Here is a 17,913-nt window from a genome sequence, read left to right on the forward strand (position 1 = left end):
GTAGCCATTGTAAGGACTCATGACCATCCGAGCTTCCTCTGCGCAATGTGCCATACCTGTACCGAGTGTAGTGTAGGTCCAGTGAGTTGACGTATACCCCGTTTAGAGTAGAGTGCTATCTCATAGTTCCCTCCGGGAAGCAGCCATCTGTCCATACCGTAGGCGGGATCATTCCCCTCGCCATACGTCCCTTGGTTGATAGCTGAGAGGTGGGCTGCCCAGTAATATTTGCGAATGTCTGGGAGGGCTATACCGCCGTCATACCACCCCAGCGTGAGTTTGGTCAGTGAGATTCGGGGCGACCCGGCCCAGAGGAGGTCGCGCAGTGCCGCCTCAATCGCTTCAAAGTAGGCGTTAGGGACTAAGTCTGGATAGTTTTGTAGCGCATAGAGGAACCGTGGTAGCGCTAGCATTTTAAATAGGGCTGCCCGGCCCAATAGAGACAGTGGGAGGTGCTGCCAGGATTTGGCCTCCCTTTGGAGCCGACTTAACGGCGGTTTGATGTTTCGATCATATAGTAGGGCCTTGTTAGTGGTGATGTATACTCCCAGGTACTTGAACCCGTCCTCTGCCACCGTGATAGGGCACGTGTCTGGGAGCCTCGGAGGGGCACCATGTAGGACGTAGAGATATGATTTGTTCCAGTTGACCCGGAAGCCAGAGTTACGACCGAAACTTGCCAGTATGTCGAGTGCCGCAATTATCGACCTGCGCGGCCTGCAAAGGTACAGGAGGATGTCGTCGGCGTAGAGGGATATTCTGTCCTCCCACCCTTCCGCCCAGGCTATACCCTTCAGGTAGACATCCTGCCTTATCCAGGCTGCGAGCGGTTCAAGGGAAAGGGCGAAGAGAAGGGGAGAGAGGGGGCAACCCTGTCTAGTCCCTCTTTCAAGCGTGAAAACCTCAGACACCTTACTGTTCACCAGCACCTGTGCCAGGTGTTCGGCATATAAAAGACGCACCCACGCTATAAAGTGGGGTCCAAAGCCCAGTTTGCGCAGGACTGCGAACATATATGGCCACTCTAAGGTGTCAAAGGCCATGGTGGCGTCTAGAGAGACCACCACCGCGTCCTCCTGTAGTCTGTGGCGCTGCCCCAATACGCCATTTAACCGTCTAATGTTAAGGGCCGTGTTGCGGTGGGGCATGAACCCCGATTGGTCAGGGTGGACCAACGAAGGAAGCACCGATTTGAGCCTATTGGCCAGCGTCTTGGCCAGTATTTTGGGCTCCGCATTGAGGAGCGAAATTGGTCTATATGACGCACATGAGTCTTTGGGTTTACCCTCTTTCGGTATCGCCACTATGGTCGCTATACGTTGATCACGGGGCAGCACCCCTATTTCCCTACTCCGTTCGAACATGAGTTTCAGATACTTACTGGTGGCGTCAGGCTGCAGCTTGTAGATCTCTATTGGGTGGCCATTAGGTCCTAGAGCCTTCCCGGGGCGTAGGTCTCCTATTGCATGCTGTAGTTCGGCCTCGGTAAGCGGGCTATCCATGGCCTTCCGATCCTGATCTGATAGGGAAGGCATTCGAATATCGGTTAGGAGGTCTATAGAGTCCTCCTCCGGGCGGTCCGACTCCCTCCTGTAGACCTGCTGGTAATGTCTCGCAAACTGTTCCACTATTTCCCGGGGCTCTGTAACTACGATCCCTGACTCGGTGCGGATTTCTGGCACCACCTTTCTGGCCTGTTGTTTTTTCTCGAGCCAGGCTATAAGTTTCCCGGCTTTATCGCCCTGATCATAAAGTCTACCCATCTTATGCCGAGCCACAGTCTGAGCCTCTTGGGTAACCAGTGCTTTGTACTCCGCCGCCTTTAACTGCAGTTTGTGTCTGACTTCCCTGGCCCCACTTTCTGGCGCCTCCCTCTCTAGAGCTTCCAGATCTGCCTCAAGTGTTGTGACCTGCCTGCGTTGCTCCCTCCGTCTAAGCGAGATGGCTGAGAGCGCCTCCCCCCTAATCACGGGTTTAAATGCCTCCCACAAGGTGACGGGGGAGTCTACTGAGCCAACATTATCGTCGAAGTACTGCGCGATTGAGTTGGATATCTGCTTTCTGGTGTCCTCGTGTTTTAAATGCCAGGCGGTTATTGGTGCTATGCAGCCCTCACGGCTGTTTCCGAATGTGATGTGCGTAAGGACCGGTGAGTGGTCTGAAATGCCTCTAGGCAGAAGCGCTGCTTCCCGTATGGTCATCACGGGTTGTAGAAAAGTGAGGATGTAATCTAAGCGCGAAAAGGAATGATGCGACCCAGAGAAAAAGGTAAAGTGGCTGTCTGTAGGATGGAGCAGGCGCCAGACGTCCGTGAGCCCAAAGGCCTCAAGAAAGTCCGCCAACCACCCCTGCCACTGGGGCAGGTCTCTGGGGGGCTGCCTATCCTGGGTCCCTGACACCACTGCGTTAAAGTCCCCCCCCAGCACCGATTGACCATCGGGAAGGGAAAGGAGCACCGTGCCCAGGTCCGCGAAGGCCCGGGTTTGGAGGCCAGGCGGAATGTAGACAGAGAGTAGGTTAAGTGTGCGGCCCTCCCACCGTCCAGATACAGCCGTGAAGCGGCCCTGTGGGTCAGTTTTGATAAGGTCTATATGGAGGGGCAGTGAGTGACGCAGGAGTATTCCCACCCCCCTCGAGCCGGAGGTGAAGCCAGAGTGAGCTGCTAGAGTGTAGCCCCATCTATTGAGGGCCTGACAGACATTCCCCATCAAATGAGTTTCTTGCATTAGTACTACGTCTGGCTGGTGCCGCTTGAGGAATTGTAGGACTATAGTGCGTTTAAGTCTGTCTCCTAATCCGTTAACATTCCAGCTGAGGACTTTCAAACTTTTCTCCCATCTCCTAGCCATAGCCGTTGCTTCGTAAGGTGCTTCGTCCCACCACCCCGGTATTTCGGCTGACTACATGACAACATAGTTCGTGTGACCGTAGAGGATCCCCAACTCCCCACCCCTCCCTGGTTCCCACCCCGCAAGAGTATTCAGTGCAAGCGATCAAGGAACTGACAAACCATTCACTCCACCCTCCCCCCCCTCGTCTGTCCCCAACATCCCTGCCACCCCCTGCAAAAACAAACCCCCCCCTCCCTGCCCCCTGCTCCGTGGGTTCCAAACTACCCACCACCTCAATTAGCAGAGCGCCTGTCGCCCAACCCTACCCCGGTGAGAGCCCACCGAGGAACTCTACGTGGGAAGTACGTGGGCCAGCCCCCTCCTGGCCGCCCGCCCGTGGTGCCCAATTCGTTCAGCCCCTCAGGCCGGCAGTGCATCAGCTAAACAGTGAGCCTGGCTCAGAAACCTTGGGCAGGCAGTCACGCTGCCCCGTGGAGCAAGCAAGTCTTAGATTCAACAACTTTTATACTTTACTGTCCGACGGCTTCTCAGTCGAGCGTTCGTGGCCTTATCTCGCTGTGTCGTCTCTGGGTGAGTCCCAGCGGGGACTATTCGATCTCGAACGCCAGGACCGCTGGCTCAGCTCACCACCTTCCGCTCGCCCTGCTGCTGACCCCGGGGAGGGGTGCCCTGTGCCTCGCCATTGTGCGCCGTCCCGCCGAGGGGCCCCCGCAGTCCCAGCCGCGTCTAGCCACTCCTGCACCGCCGCAGGCGAAGTGAAGAAGAGGGATTTACCGCCAGTTATGATCTTCAGTTTGGCGGGAAAGAACATCATGTACCGAATCCCGCGGTCTCGTAATGCCGCCTTGACCCCCTGGAAGGAGCGCCTCTCCTGTTGAACCTGGAGCGTGAAGTCCGGGAAGAAGCGAACCGTGGCCCCCTCGTACTGTAAATCACCATGTTGTCTGGCAGCCTGGAGGGTTGCATCGCGGTCTCGGTAGTTCAGTATTTTAGCAATAATTGTGCGTGGTAGGGCCCCTGGTTTGGGTTTCGGGATCGGGGCCCTGTGAGCCCGCTCGACAGTGAAGAGCTTAGATAGTCTCTTGGGTTTCAGGTGGCGGAGGATCAAATCCTCAAGAAAGAGCTCCATACAGTCCCCCTCAAGTCCTTCCGCCACACCTACCACGCGTATGTTGCTCCTCCGAGCCCTACCTTCCTGGTCTTCGAGCCGTAGGGCCATCAGCCGGTGTTGGTGCACAAGCTCGTTGACCCTGCCCTCGAGCCGCTTCTCCGATTCCCGCAGGGCTTTGATGTCCACTTTGTTGGTTTTGGACCGGTCCGTAGTTTTCCCCAAGTCGGCACGGAGCAGGTTCACCTCGATAGTGATCTTATCCATTTTTGTCTCCAGGTTGGTACCGAGGGTTTGCATTGCAGCCATTATGGACGTCAGGGAGGCCTCCGCCTGACCTGTGTCTTCCTTCGTCGTCCCTCCAGGCTGCGCCGGCGTCTTCGGTACCGTGTAGTTGTCCAGCTTGTTAGTCTGGGTCGCAAGACCCCCTTTAGGCCGCATGGTTGATCTGGTGCCTCTGGGGCCGGATGTTCCTCCGCCCGCCCTTACTTTGGAGTGCCCTGGGGTCTGTGCCAGCTCCGGTCTTCTCCTTAATGTCGGAGCGTAACTGTAAGCACCACCTGTCCTTCCCAAAGACACTGCTCAGAGCGGGGGCCCCTGATTGAGGCGTGCGCCACGGTGTATCGGCCTAGGTATTTACGTCCCGGGGTAGCGACCTCAGACCACCGCCCACTGCCGGTTCGCCGACTTTCAGGCCGCCTAAGTAGCTGCGGACGTGAGCCCCCCACCGGGCGGGCAACGCAGTTCACCTTGTATTGGCAGCTCCGGCTAGTCTCCTCTCCCCACTCAGGTGGCAGCAGAACAGAAAAATGGCCGCGTCCTCCCTCATGCCCAGGTCGTCGCCTGGCCGCACCGGTTATGGCAGTCTTCAGGCCCTCCGGAGCTGCAGTGTCTCGCAGGCAGCGTCCCCAGGCAGATGCAGGCCAGCGGTACCCCGGCGCCGCATGTGAGGCGGCGTCCTCCTCCGATGGCGCCACTCAGGCCGCGCCGTGCAGTAGGCCGAAATCCGGGGCCTCGAGTGGTACAGGCAGCGGCTCCGGGGCTCCAGGAGCGAGGTGTCGGGCCACCGCTGAGAGCCGCGATTACCGTAAAGAGCTGTCCGTGGGTCCCAGGAGTCCGCGAAACCGCTCCAGTAGGACACTAGGCTTGAGGGAGCTGGGGGCTCTCACGGGCGAGCCTCGCAGCTAGGATTTGTCCCGGATTTCGTAAGGACACCAACGGTCCCGGCGGAGCTCGGGAATCAGGCGGCCATTTCCTACGGCGCCTGGCCACGCCCCTTGATAGTCACTATTAAAAAAAAAAAAAAAGAATATACAGGGTTTTTAGAAAACCATTATTGTAAAATACTAAACTTCTAGCCCTAGCTATTTCAATTAGAATATTACGATCAACCACGGCTTCTAAGAAAAATATTACAGCACCTCTAGAAAATATAACAGAAAATACATGAAATATTTACAGAATAAAAATGCAAAAAAGTCCTGAATATATAATAAAAAGAATCCAACCCCAAAAGATTCAGTTGCAGGTTCAAGGATAAGGAGGCAATAAAGTATCACAACTCATGTGTAAAAGGGAGGTACTTAACCATTTGTCCCTATACTATACAAATGGACCATAAACAATTTGAGATAGCAAATACCATAATTCATGTTGTATCTGTGCTTAATATTCTAAATTATATTGTGCTGTTGCTAGTGGTATAGTGTGGGTAAGTAATAGCAACATTTTTAATAATGAAATGAAAGATGGAAATAATAGAATTAATTGGTGTAATAGCAATATTATGTGTTTCGAGAAGTTCTGATAACTTTTGGGCCCGGTTCCACAGCAACTGCTGCACCATTCAAATCGTGAACCTATCATCTGTAAGTTAACTGCACTTTTGACGGCCTATTTATTAGTAGCATTTTGCAATATTTAGTGATTAGAGGGTTTCCTAGAGCATTAGACCCCGGTGTCACTGCACCTGCTGCACCATTAAAATCATGACCCTAGTGCCTGCAAGGTAACTGCACTTGTGACTGCTTATTTAGTAGTTTAATATAGCAATATTTGGTCTTTTGGAGGAGTTATGACACTTTTTGGCCCTGGTGCCACTGCACCTGCAGCGCCATTCAAAACATGCCCCTGTTGCCTGCAGGATAAATGCGCTTGTGTCTGTCTTCTTTAGCGGTAAAATTTTGGAATAATCTGGATTTAGTGTGGTCCATAGAGCTTTTGGCCCCAATGCCACTGCACCTGCTGCACCATTCAAATCAAGTTCCTTTTAACTGCAAGGTAATTGTGAATGCCTGTTTAGTAGTCAAATATAGAAATATTATGTGTCTAGAGCAGTTCTGACTGCTTTTGGGCCCGATGGTACTGCACCTGCTGCACCATTCCAATCATGACCCTGTTGTCTGCAAGCTAACTGCACTTCTGGTTGCCTGTTTAGGAATAAAATATAGCAATATTAGCTGTTTATTGGGATGCCTGGAGCTTTTGGTCCCGATGTCACTGCACTTGCTGCACTGTTGACATCATAACCATAGTGCTTGCTAGATAACTGCAATTATGACTGCCTGTTTAGTTGTAAAATATAGCAATATTAGGTGTTTAGTGAAGTTATGACAAATATTGGCCCGCTGCCACTGCACTTGCTGCACCATTTAAATCAAGCCCCTTTCAACTGCAAGGTAACTGCAATTGTGACTGTCTGATTAGTAGTAAAATATAGCAATATTAGTTGTTTAGAGCAGTTCTGACAACATTTTGGCCTGGTGCCCACCTTCTGCACCATTCAAATCATGACCCTATTGCCTGAAAGATAACTGCACTTGTGACTTTCTGTTTAGTCGTAAAATATAGTAATAATCTGTGTTTAGTGGGGGCCCTGCAGATTTTGGTCCTGGTGCCACTGCAATTGAATTGACCCCCCAGATGTCGGCGATCACAATTTCTATTGCCCAATTACTCAGTGACTACTAACCATTCCACCCTGGATCGCTGCCGGCGCCTCAAACGTTGCAAACTTACCAATCGCCTCTTTTATGCGACTACTTTATCCTCCCGTAGGACACGCCTGGAGGTGCTTATTTGATCATCCGGACTGCAAAACTGCTCCCCACCCACAGCACTCCTCAAACGAACTGCAAACTGGTCCTGATGATGACCTAGAGTAATTACGGGTCGAAACGCCGTTGAACAATCAGCGCATTGTTTGGCGCTTTGATGGTTCAGAAAAAGATTAGTAATTTTTTGGCATTCTGCAAAATATATTTTGTATTTATCTTCCTTTGTTAATTTTATACGCCGTATATTTTGCTGTTTCTTCACTCTTCTTCACGTGTCTCTAGCACCGATCACTTTATGTACGAGCACATATGTGCACACACTTTATTTGGGTTACACCCACATGTTTTGAAAATAGTGCTGATATAACTATTGATGTACATGCATTTTATGAATATAGACTACTATAAGAATTAAAAGAACATCTGTGTTTGTCTCCCTTCTTCATTGCTTCTATAATTCACATTTTTCTAAAACACTGTCTATTCAAATTTGACCTGTTCAGACGTTGTTGATTGTTCTAATTGATCTACCCAGGTCTCAACTGGGTTTACAGGTTTTGTCCTGTAGTCTTTTTTGTTAGTAGTAAAATATAGCATAGCTCTTGTATATTAACTTTATTTTTAACGTGCCATGTTTATTACAACATTTAGAATTTGATCATAATGACCAAATAGATTAAGTTGAAAAAATCCATCCGATAATGGTTACAAAATGCAAAGAAAGATACTGAGGTATGGAAATGCCACAAACATTCTAAGGCTAAAGAATCTGCTTTAAAGAGCAAGTATTCCAGCATACAGTTAGAAGCTGTCTGCCTTTTCCGTGGGAGAGATCTTAGCTTGACAGTGAATAGTGCTTAAACAGTGTGAACAGCTTTAGTAGAAGTATCGTAAATGCGTGCAGCCAAGGGAATTTAACCAAAAAAACGTTCCAAACAAAAGCGAATGAACACAGTAATTCGGCTTCGGGAACTGATAAGAGCCCCCTTTTAAGATATATTAAATACAAGAGATTTCACAAGCACAGTGCAAGAGCTGTGCAGGCAAAACTTAAAAACGACAAAAAGTCGCAAAATTCCTGTCAAAATCTCACAGAGGGGCAGCTCTTCTCTCGGATCAGCGCAGGCTGGCACGGAAATTAAAGAACTGAAGTCAGCGCGCCGAAGTGGCGCCTATGTAGGTGATGTGGATGTCACTTCCAGCGGGAGCGCTGTGGCCACACCTAGCCAACTGATGCCATCTATCAGTGTGCAGGGGTACTGCTCACGAAAGATATTCAGGACCCAGTCTGATGCCTGGGGAAATTCAAAGGTAAGGAATCTGCGGCTAGAAGTCTCTATCAAATAGGAGAGATTGTATTTTGCTTTGCCAACTGTAATTTTGTATACATTTGCAATTTTATTACTGTATGCCTGATGGTTGCCTTGTGGAAAATCTTATGCTCATTACAGTAGGCCTAAATTGATTATGGTGACAAGCCAATGATAAAGGTTATAGGCGTGATTGGTGTGCAGGGAAATGTTATGCCCGATAACATAGGTCTGCCTGTTTGTTATGAAAACTTATTAGTATAGCAGTAGGCCTGGCCTATATATAGTTAAAGACATGTTGTCAAGCCAACAGGCCTCTAACAATGGATTGTCATCACGTTATGTTACAGCGCATAGAAAAGTATTTACTTAAAAGTAATCTCACAGATTACCATAGTAAGCAATGGTTTTGGTATTACTCACTCTGACAAACCCTTGGAGTAGAATTTCAATGTGATTGTTTGTGTTGGGCCCTATTGAGAGGGTTTATATTATTTTGCCTATTGTAATTTGGGACACATATGTGTCATTTTATAAATCTGTGCTTTATGTTTGCCAGTTCATTCACACTTCAGTAGTCCTGTGTTGTATATAGTGTCAAGCCATTGGTAAAGGCTAGAGATCTTATCGGTTCATTGGGAAAGTTTGTGTCAGATTCCTTTTGTATGTTCTGTTTATAGTGAAAAGTTATGACAAAGCAAGTAGGCCATACTTGTTGTGAAAAGCATGTGTTAAAAGCAAAAGGATTTAGGGTGGATTGTTATTACACAGTGCCAAACCCTGTACGTAGTTATTTTGTTAGATGGAATCTTGCAGATTACTGAAGTGTTCAAGGGTTTTGGTGCTGGTGACTCACCCCCACAAACCATGGGGGTAGACGATCTGCATTAGGGTAATCCTTATTAGGTGCTATTAGTAGGGGGGTTATATTGTTTTTAAGACTGCTTTTTTGTATACATTTTAATTTTAAGGTTGCCTTGTGGGAAGGTTTATGACAAACACACTGGCTCTCTGTTGGGTATAGTGACAAACCAACAATAAAAGTTATAGGCCTAATCGTTTATAGTAAAATGTTACAAAATAGCCTGTAGGCCTGACGTACTGATTGGAAAAATCATGTTATAGTCAAAAGGAATTTAAGGGTAGATTGTTACTGTGTCATAGATTACCTATGTAAGGAAAGATTTTGTAGTCAGTTACCACCTCTGACAAAGCTTAGTGGGAGAAATTTGCACAGCAATAATTCTTGCTAGAATATGTTCTGTTATGCGTACTTGTATAGCGCACAATTCACTCAGGAGCACTATAAATGAGCTGTATGGGCCAGGAGCAGGGCTAGGTGAAGAGCCAGGTCTTCAGTTTCTTGTGGAATTCAAGAACTGAGGAGGAGGAGTGCAGGGGCAGGTCATTCCGGGCTTTAGGGGTGAGAAGGCACGACCACTGGATGAGGTTCTGCATATGCAGCAGAGGGTGCGGTGGTGTGGGTAGGAGTCCGGCTGAGCGGGGGTGTCTAAATGGTTTGTATAAGTTTATGCGGTTGTTGAGGTACCTTGGGCCTATGTTGTGTAAGACTTTGTATGTGTGTGTGATGAGTTTTAAGAGTACTCATTTGTGGATTAGGACCCAGTGGAGCTCTTTGAGGTGTGGGGTGATGTGAGTACGGGGTAGGAGGTTGAGGGTGAGCATGGTCGCAGAGTTTTGTATGATCTGGAATCTTCTGGTTAGTTGAGCGTTTATTCCAGCATAGAGCCTGTTGCCGTAGCCCGGCGTGCTGGTCATCAGGGTTGGGGTGACAGGTCTGCGTATGGTGGTGGGAAGCAATTTAAAATCTTGAGCTTCTTGAGTATGTGGAAGCAGGAAACGGAGACTGCATTCACTTGGCCATTTATGGTGAGTTTGTTGTCGATTACTATTCCTATGTTCTTCACTTGGGTTGCTGGGAGGGGCGTGGGTCTGAGTTCGGCAGATCACCAAATTGATTTCCAGAACTAGGTGTCTTTGCTGAAAATTACTACTTCCGTTTTGTCCATGTTACATCTGGTGACTTCGTTCATGCAAGCGGAGAAATTGGTCCAGGTGTTTGGCATCTTGTCAGAGACTGAGAGTATGAGCTGGGTGTCGTCATCATAGGATTTGATGTTGATTCCATCGGAGCGGAGGATGCTGGTATATGGGGTCCTGTAGGCATTGAACAGAGTTGGGCTGACTGAGGAGCCTTGCGGTACTCCGCAGGTGAGGTTTTCGTCGTCCAAGGTGAAGAAAGCCAGGTTGACTGACTGGGTGCGGACTGTCTGGAAGGAGCAAATCTTGTGAACTACGGGACCATGGATGCTTGCTTCATGAAGTTTCTTCTTCACTCTTGTAATGAAAACATAAAATAAATAGTACATATACAATACAATACAATACATGTATATAAATATATATCTATATAGCTGCATAGATGGCCTTTCGGTCAGCTCTGTTCTGTCATTGTTCTGTCTGAGTATCATTTACACTCTGCTTCCACCAATGATAGCGCACAGTATGGGGTAATGGTTCAGAGTACTAAAGTCATTGGCTTGCTTGCCCTGTGAATGACTGAGTTTTCTGTGTACATCCACCTGAGTTGGTTTGCCAGTTTTTTAGTTTTTAGTTTCTCTGTTTAGAATTCCCTTTTTATTTCTTTGCTTCTCCTCTGTTTAGGCTGCAGCTTACCAGACAGCGCAGCTGTCTGATTTGCTACCGTCATCTTAGGGACATTTGGAAAACTTCTCTGGAAATGCTTTCTGCCATTGCTTACCATTGGCTTTGTGGTTTGTAACAAACATTTGCTTGTTTTCTATTTGGGCTTGTTTTCTATTTAGGCTGTCCAGCTTGAGTTCGTCCTTTCAGTCGCCCAAATCCTATTTACTGTATTCTTCCACCAGTGCTTGGTTTCTGTAAACAGGTCTTTATTCTGTTCTAATCTTGTCACATTTGCTGTGCATTCAAACAGAGAGGTCAAATATCGGGCTCTGCCTCCAGGGAGCTTAGTGCTTACTTTCGTTTCCTTGACTTAAAAGTTAGAGGCTTTATGTTACAATCATCCAGGCTACATTGGGGGGTACTTGAGGAAGGCTGTACTATGTTTATTTTTTCTTTTACACAACAACATTTAAATGTCTGTAAATGAACTCTGCAAATATTTCAGAATATATCAGAATTCGAAAAGCACAAATGAAGCACATTTTCGGTAACTCTGAAGTGTGGTGGAAACAATTATTTTAATACAATCAGAACAAATCAATACACTCGGTGATGACTATTGCCATTCATTATCGTTTGTGCGTAGCATTCTTTTATCAGTAAAACTGTATGTCTGTGCAAATGTAATGGTCATTTCAATTGAAGATGTGTTGTCTGTAATGGCAGTACGCTACCACACCATGCATACTTCACTTTACCCCATTCCACTCTGCAACAAACCTCACCACTACAGTCTACTGTACACCACTCCTCTCCAAGCCACTCTACACTGTGTCACTGCACTCTACTGTGCACCACTCCACTTTATGCCTCTCTACTCTACACCACTCTACTCTATGCCAATCAAAGGAGTAGCCAGAAAATAAAAGTAGCTCCACTTTGAAATGAAAGCTCTGATGGCAGAAAGCAAGTGAAGCGACTGCTCCCTAGAAGATCTATCCTGTCTCTTCTATCCAGACATCTACCTATTCATCCTTTCACCTTTCCATTCACCCACTGATATCCACTATTTCACCTTTACATTCTACATATATTTATCTTTATACATCATTCAATCTTTTCCCGTTACATAATTCCATTCACTCTGCTATCCACTGATCCATTTATCCGCTCTGCCATCTGTCCATTCATCCGTCCATCCATACATTCACTCTGCCATCCATCCTTCCATCCCCCCAGCCATCCTTCCATCCACTCTGCCATCAATCCTTTCACTCATTCTTCCACTCTGCCACCCATTTGCTCATCCTTTCACCCACTCATCCATCCATCCCTTTACCGTCCTTTCACCTGTCCATCCAACTATCCTACTATTCATATTCTGGACCATCCTTTCACCTCTCTCTCCACCCATCCATTCTCTCATTCTTTCATCCATTCATGCATCAACACAACATTCATGAATCCACTCATTCATCCACCCACGCACACTCATCCTCCCCTTCACCCTACCTTCTATTCAATATTTATTTCCCTTTTCTGTTTACCCATCTTTTGTTTTTCACTCGCTTGCTATTCTGTTGATACTGTATTCCTTTATAGCGTTATTTATTAGATTTTGTTGAAAGAAGAGGCCCATAAAGAGCTCCACCCCTGCTGTAGCTGTCATAGTGAGGGGGGAGGGGGTCACGATGGCCATGATGCTAATGTACTCTATGCCAATCCATTCTATTCTGTACCACTCCACTGTACGTCAGTGCACTCTATGCCAATCTACACTACACTACTCTATACTACTCTGTACTTTACGCCACTCTACTCTACACCACTGTTTTCTATCATGCACCACTCCACTCTAACAAACATCTTATTCTACACTGAATTCAGTGCCACTGCACTCGGCGCCAAACCACTCAGCGGCACTCCACTCTACTCTGCGCCACTCCACTCTATTTTGTGCCACTGCATTCTACTCTGTATCACTGCACTCCAGTGATGGCTCGCACAGGGAATACTGTGCGGCAGAGGGGCGGGGTGGGGCTGGTTGGGGGGTAGTGGAGTTTGACATATGACGGGACAGTGAAGTGCAAATAAATAAAAGCACTTACTTTGCACTTGCAGCATCGGCGATGCTGCGAGCACAAAGTAAGTGTTTTTATTTATTTATTTATTTGCACTCCACTGTCCTGTCGTCTGTCAAACTCCACTACCCCCACCCAGCCCCGCCCCGCCTCTCCGCCCCACAGCATTGCCTGTGCGAGCCGCCACTGCTGCACTCTGTGCCAGTACACTCTATACCACTTTACTCAAAGCCAGTGCACTCTGCGCCATTGCACTCTAGGCACAACTACTCTGCACTACTTCACTCTACGCCACTGTGCTCTACTCTGCAACAGTCTGCGCAACTGCGCTATACACCACTGCACTCTACGCCATTGTACTCTACGTCTCTGCACTCTATGCCACTCTATTCTACTCTGCACGACCTTGCCTCGCACCACTGCTCTCTAGACCACTCTACTCTGTGCCACTGCGCTCCACGCCAATGCACTCAACGTCACTCTACTGTACACCACTGCACACTGCCACTGAACTGTGTGCCACTCTACTGTACACCTCTGCACTTTATGCCTCTGCACCCTGTCACTGCACTCACTGTACTCTTCACTAATGTACATCAATGCATTGTACACCACTGCACTTTATACTACTGTACTCCATGCCACTGCGCTGCATCATTCTACTCTACCCTGCACCAATCTCCTCTACGCTGCACCACTCCCCTCTATGCCACTCTTCTCTGCAACACTGCACTCTGAGCCACTTAACTCTACGCCACTCTTTTCTCCACCAGTGCAGTCTGACACTGCACTCTACTCCCCACCACTCTACTCTGTGCCACTCTACTACACCTTTTGGCCACTCTATTCTGTATCATTCCACTCTACACCATTTCACTCTACACTAATCTACTCTAAGTCACTCTAATCTACTCTGCACCACTGCACTTTCAGACACTGCACTTTGACACTGCACTCTATGCCACTGCACGCTACACAACTCTACACCATTGCTCTCCATGCCACTGCACTCTACACCACTCCATTCTACTCTGCACCACTGCATTCTACTCTGCACCACTGTACTCCAACACTGCTCTCTGCACCACTCTACTCTATGCCACTGCACTATACACCATTGCTATCTATGACACTCTACTATGCAAGACTGCACTCTGTTACAGAACTCAATGCCACTCTACTCTACACCACTGCACTCTACACCACTAAATGCTACGCCACCCTACACCATTGTGCTCTATATCACTGCTCTCTATACTGCTCTCTATACTACTCTACTACTCTATACTACTCTGTTCTAGTCTGCACCACTGTAGTCTATGCCACTGGTCTCTGCACCACTCTTCACTGCACTCACTCTACACTGCACTAGATGCCACAGCACTCTATGCAACTGTACTCTACGCAGCAACTACACTCCACTGTGCACCACTCAACTTTATACTCTATGCAAATGCACTCTGCATCACTCTACGCCATTCTAATCTATCCTGCACCACTTCACTCTATGCCACTGCACTGTATACCACTCTACTCTGTGCCACTCTATGCAGCACCTCTACTCAGTACCATTTCATTCTACCTGCACCACTCAACTCTACACCACTTCACTCTACTCTGATACAATTTACTGTACTCTACGCCACTGCTATCTATTCTGCAGCACTATACGCCACTCCGCTCAACATCTCTGCACTCTATGCCAATGCACTCTATGATAATCTACTCTGCACCATAGTACTTTATGGCAGTCTAGGCCACTCAACTCTAAAATGCTATACTCTACTATACTACATTCTAGAGGCTCTACTCTGTTAAACTCTTCTCCACTCTACTCCTCTGTATGCCACCCCACTCTACAACCCTTTACTCCACTCTATGCCACTCAACAACACTCCTCCACTCTACGACGCTCTATGCCACTCCCTCTATACCACTCCATGCCACTTTAATCAACTTTATTCTACGACACACTACTACACTCTACTCTACTCCACTCCACTCTATGCCACTACACTCTGTGCCACTCCAATCTTGGACACTCTATGCCACTCCATTCTACTCCGCCCTACTGGACTCTACAATACTCTACTCTACTCCACTCTATCATTCCACTCTCTACGACGATCCACTTTGCTCTATGCCACTCTACACAACACCCTCTTTGGCACTCCACTCTGCTGTGCACCACTCCACCACACTCTCCATTCTTCAACACTTTACTCCATTCTGAAACTCTACTTCACTCATCTCTACTCCCCTCTATGCACTTCCACTTTGTGATGCTCAACTCCCTCCATGACACTCCACAATGCTCTACAGCTCTTGAAGCCATCCATGACACTCCACTCCACTTCACTTCATGCCACTCAACTCTACCCCACTCTACGCCACTCCATGCCACTCTACTCCACTTTATGACACTCCACACCACTGTCCTGTACCCCACTAACTTTTAGCCATGCTAAACAACAGCCATGCTGGTGTAAAACTTGGTTAAAACATATTGCCAATAGCTCTTGAATAGGCGCAACCTATTGGCTTTGCCAATGCTTGTTTACTTTAATGTTTCTTAGAGAGATACTACAGTTCTTCAGGATCTTTTGGTTGCAGCTCATTTCATCTGCAGTGCAGCGCATCCCACATGGCCTCTGCTTCTAAAATAGGAGACCATTATGGAATCTGTTGTACATACTGTATTATTGTTTTCCATTCCAAAATCGCCAACAAAATGTGGAGGCCATACTGGAATTTTGAAAACAACAATAGACTATTTACAGTATCTCTTGGAGACTACCCTTCACTGCTATGTTCAGTTTCATTATTGCAAGCATATACCCTCCATGTTTAGATAGCAGCATGTTTTCTATTTTCTACTTTTATTATTTTAATTTATCTTGCATATGTTATTGAGTTTGTGTGTGTTTTAATAGGATTGTGTCAGAGGGTGACTACAAGAATGAGTCAGTGTATGGATGAATGGATGCATGCATCCAAAGATGAGTGACTGCGAATGTGTGATGAAATATTGACTGCCTGCCTACACCCATCAATGACACAAAAGGCACTTTCATTCATAAATACATATCTGTTGGTGTTCCTAATGCTTATTGTAATCATAAGTCTCACATTTAGGATCATCACTGCATAAATAAGAATCGGGCCAGGTATCTGAGGACGTATGTAGTGTCCTGCTCTGGGTGTATATTAGAGTATTAACACAGAACTTTGCTGAAGTCTGAAAATGATTCATTGTAAAGGGTATTTCTAACATGAAAAAAACAGACTTTTTTAAAAAGCAATTAATGTTTGCGCCGGGGGATCCAATACATGTCAGTACATACACATATTATGACTTTCAGAGAAAATGTGTCTTCTTGTGTTTTCTTCCATTAATTCTCGTCATACTTTTAGCACACCGATGCCTCAGGCATGTGGTGGATATGGTAACCCTCAAGTGTCATTGGCGCTTTGGAGACCAAGCAGCAGCATGTACAAGGGCAAATTAAACTTTGGGATTCACAAATGTGACCTTGCATTGGTAAACTGTCAACAAATGGTTCATCAAGTCCAGTGGCTTTTCGACCCTACCGTCTTGGTGGCCCACTGTACCTCGCTTATGGTTATCTTTTCCTACTCAGTCAGGGGTGGTGGGACCTTTCTCGTTGCATATGTGCACTTGGCACCCTTGCTTCACCAGTGATCCATGTAGTGATGTTTTTGCTTTGCTTTGTAAGTGGTATCTTGCTCCTAATGTATGTATTTGTCTTCAAATAATTAACCACTGATTATAGTATTTTTGTATTCGTCTCGTTGTGATAAATCAACAATCCTAGTGTTCCTAATACTTGCCAGGAGTTCAATTCATTATTCCGTTCACGTACAATCGTAACTTTCCTGCAATTTCCTGTTTTTGCATAAGCGTCAAATTAATTGTATTTTTCTTCTTCTTTTCACAACAGGTCCGCTCATTGCCACGACTGTCTGCTCGTTAAGAGATAAAGAAAAAGAAGAGATGTGTGTGCTGGACACGATTAGTCATTCTACAGGTAAGTAAATGCAGTACGACCCTCTCCACAGCCGTCGTGTACTCTCACATAGATTACACACCTAGAACTGTGGTATCTCCTGACAAAATATTTGTGGCATAAGCAGTGCCGTTATTGCAGGCTATGGAAATAATATAGTAATTGCCCAATAATTTAGAAATTAATAAGAATGTCTAAAATGCCAGGGCAGAAGTAACATCATGTGTCCTTTGATTCTCCTGTTCACTGTCAGTGACCTCATGGGGACATGATACCACATGACCTTCGAGCTCCAGTAATGCCACTGGACCTGTTGTTGTCATATAACCTTTGAACTAAAGGGCATCACATTTAGTGATTTTGAAAGGAAGGGTGACGTCATTTTTAGTATTCTGTTTGGATGATTTTCTGTGGACTTTTCTGATTTTTGAGGGGCACAACGATGATTTTAGATAGATACCATTTTAAAACAAGCTTTGGCATAGCCAATAGGTCTCGCCTTTGGGACCTTATAAGTGTTTAGCCATGCAACAGTTGCATAACTAAATACTTATAAGGTCCCAAAAGCAAGACCTATTGGCTATGCCAATGCTTGTTTATGTTTATTACTGCTCTGTAGTAATAGCGGCACCCGTGCTTTAGCTTAAACATCTTAAGCTAAAGTCGGGTGCCGAGATTGCTTCAAAAGTAAAGAATTGTCTATTTCTTTACTTTTGAAGCAATCTCAGCACCCAACTTTAGCCTAAGATGTTTAAGCTATAGCACGGGTGCCACCATTACTACATAGAAGTAATAAACAGAAAAAAACAAG

General features: G+C 46.7%; 1 protein-coding gene across 8 annotated transcripts in view; it reads left to right on the plus strand.

Annotated features, from left to right (window-relative positions):
• LOC146861679 (zinc finger protein 10-like) overlaps positions 1–17,913 on the plus strand; it is a 495,345-nt gene that overhangs the window by 138,777 nt on the left and 338,655 nt on the right. For all 8 annotated transcript variants that reach the window (XM_085646037.1, XM_085646041.1, XM_085646038.1 and 5 more), the window contains exon 3: positions 17,037–17,123. In XM_085646037.1, the coding sequence (XP_085502163.1) occupies positions 17,037–17,123 (87 nt within the window). The remainder of the gene's footprint in view (positions 1–17,036; positions 17,124–17,913) is intronic.

This window comes from Triturus cristatus, chromosome 3_1, assembly GCF_964204655.1.
Source record: "Triturus cristatus chromosome 3_1, aTriCri1.1, whole genome shotgun sequence".
Taxonomy (NCBI): Eukaryota; Metazoa; Chordata; class Amphibia; order Caudata; family Salamandridae; genus Triturus; species Triturus cristatus.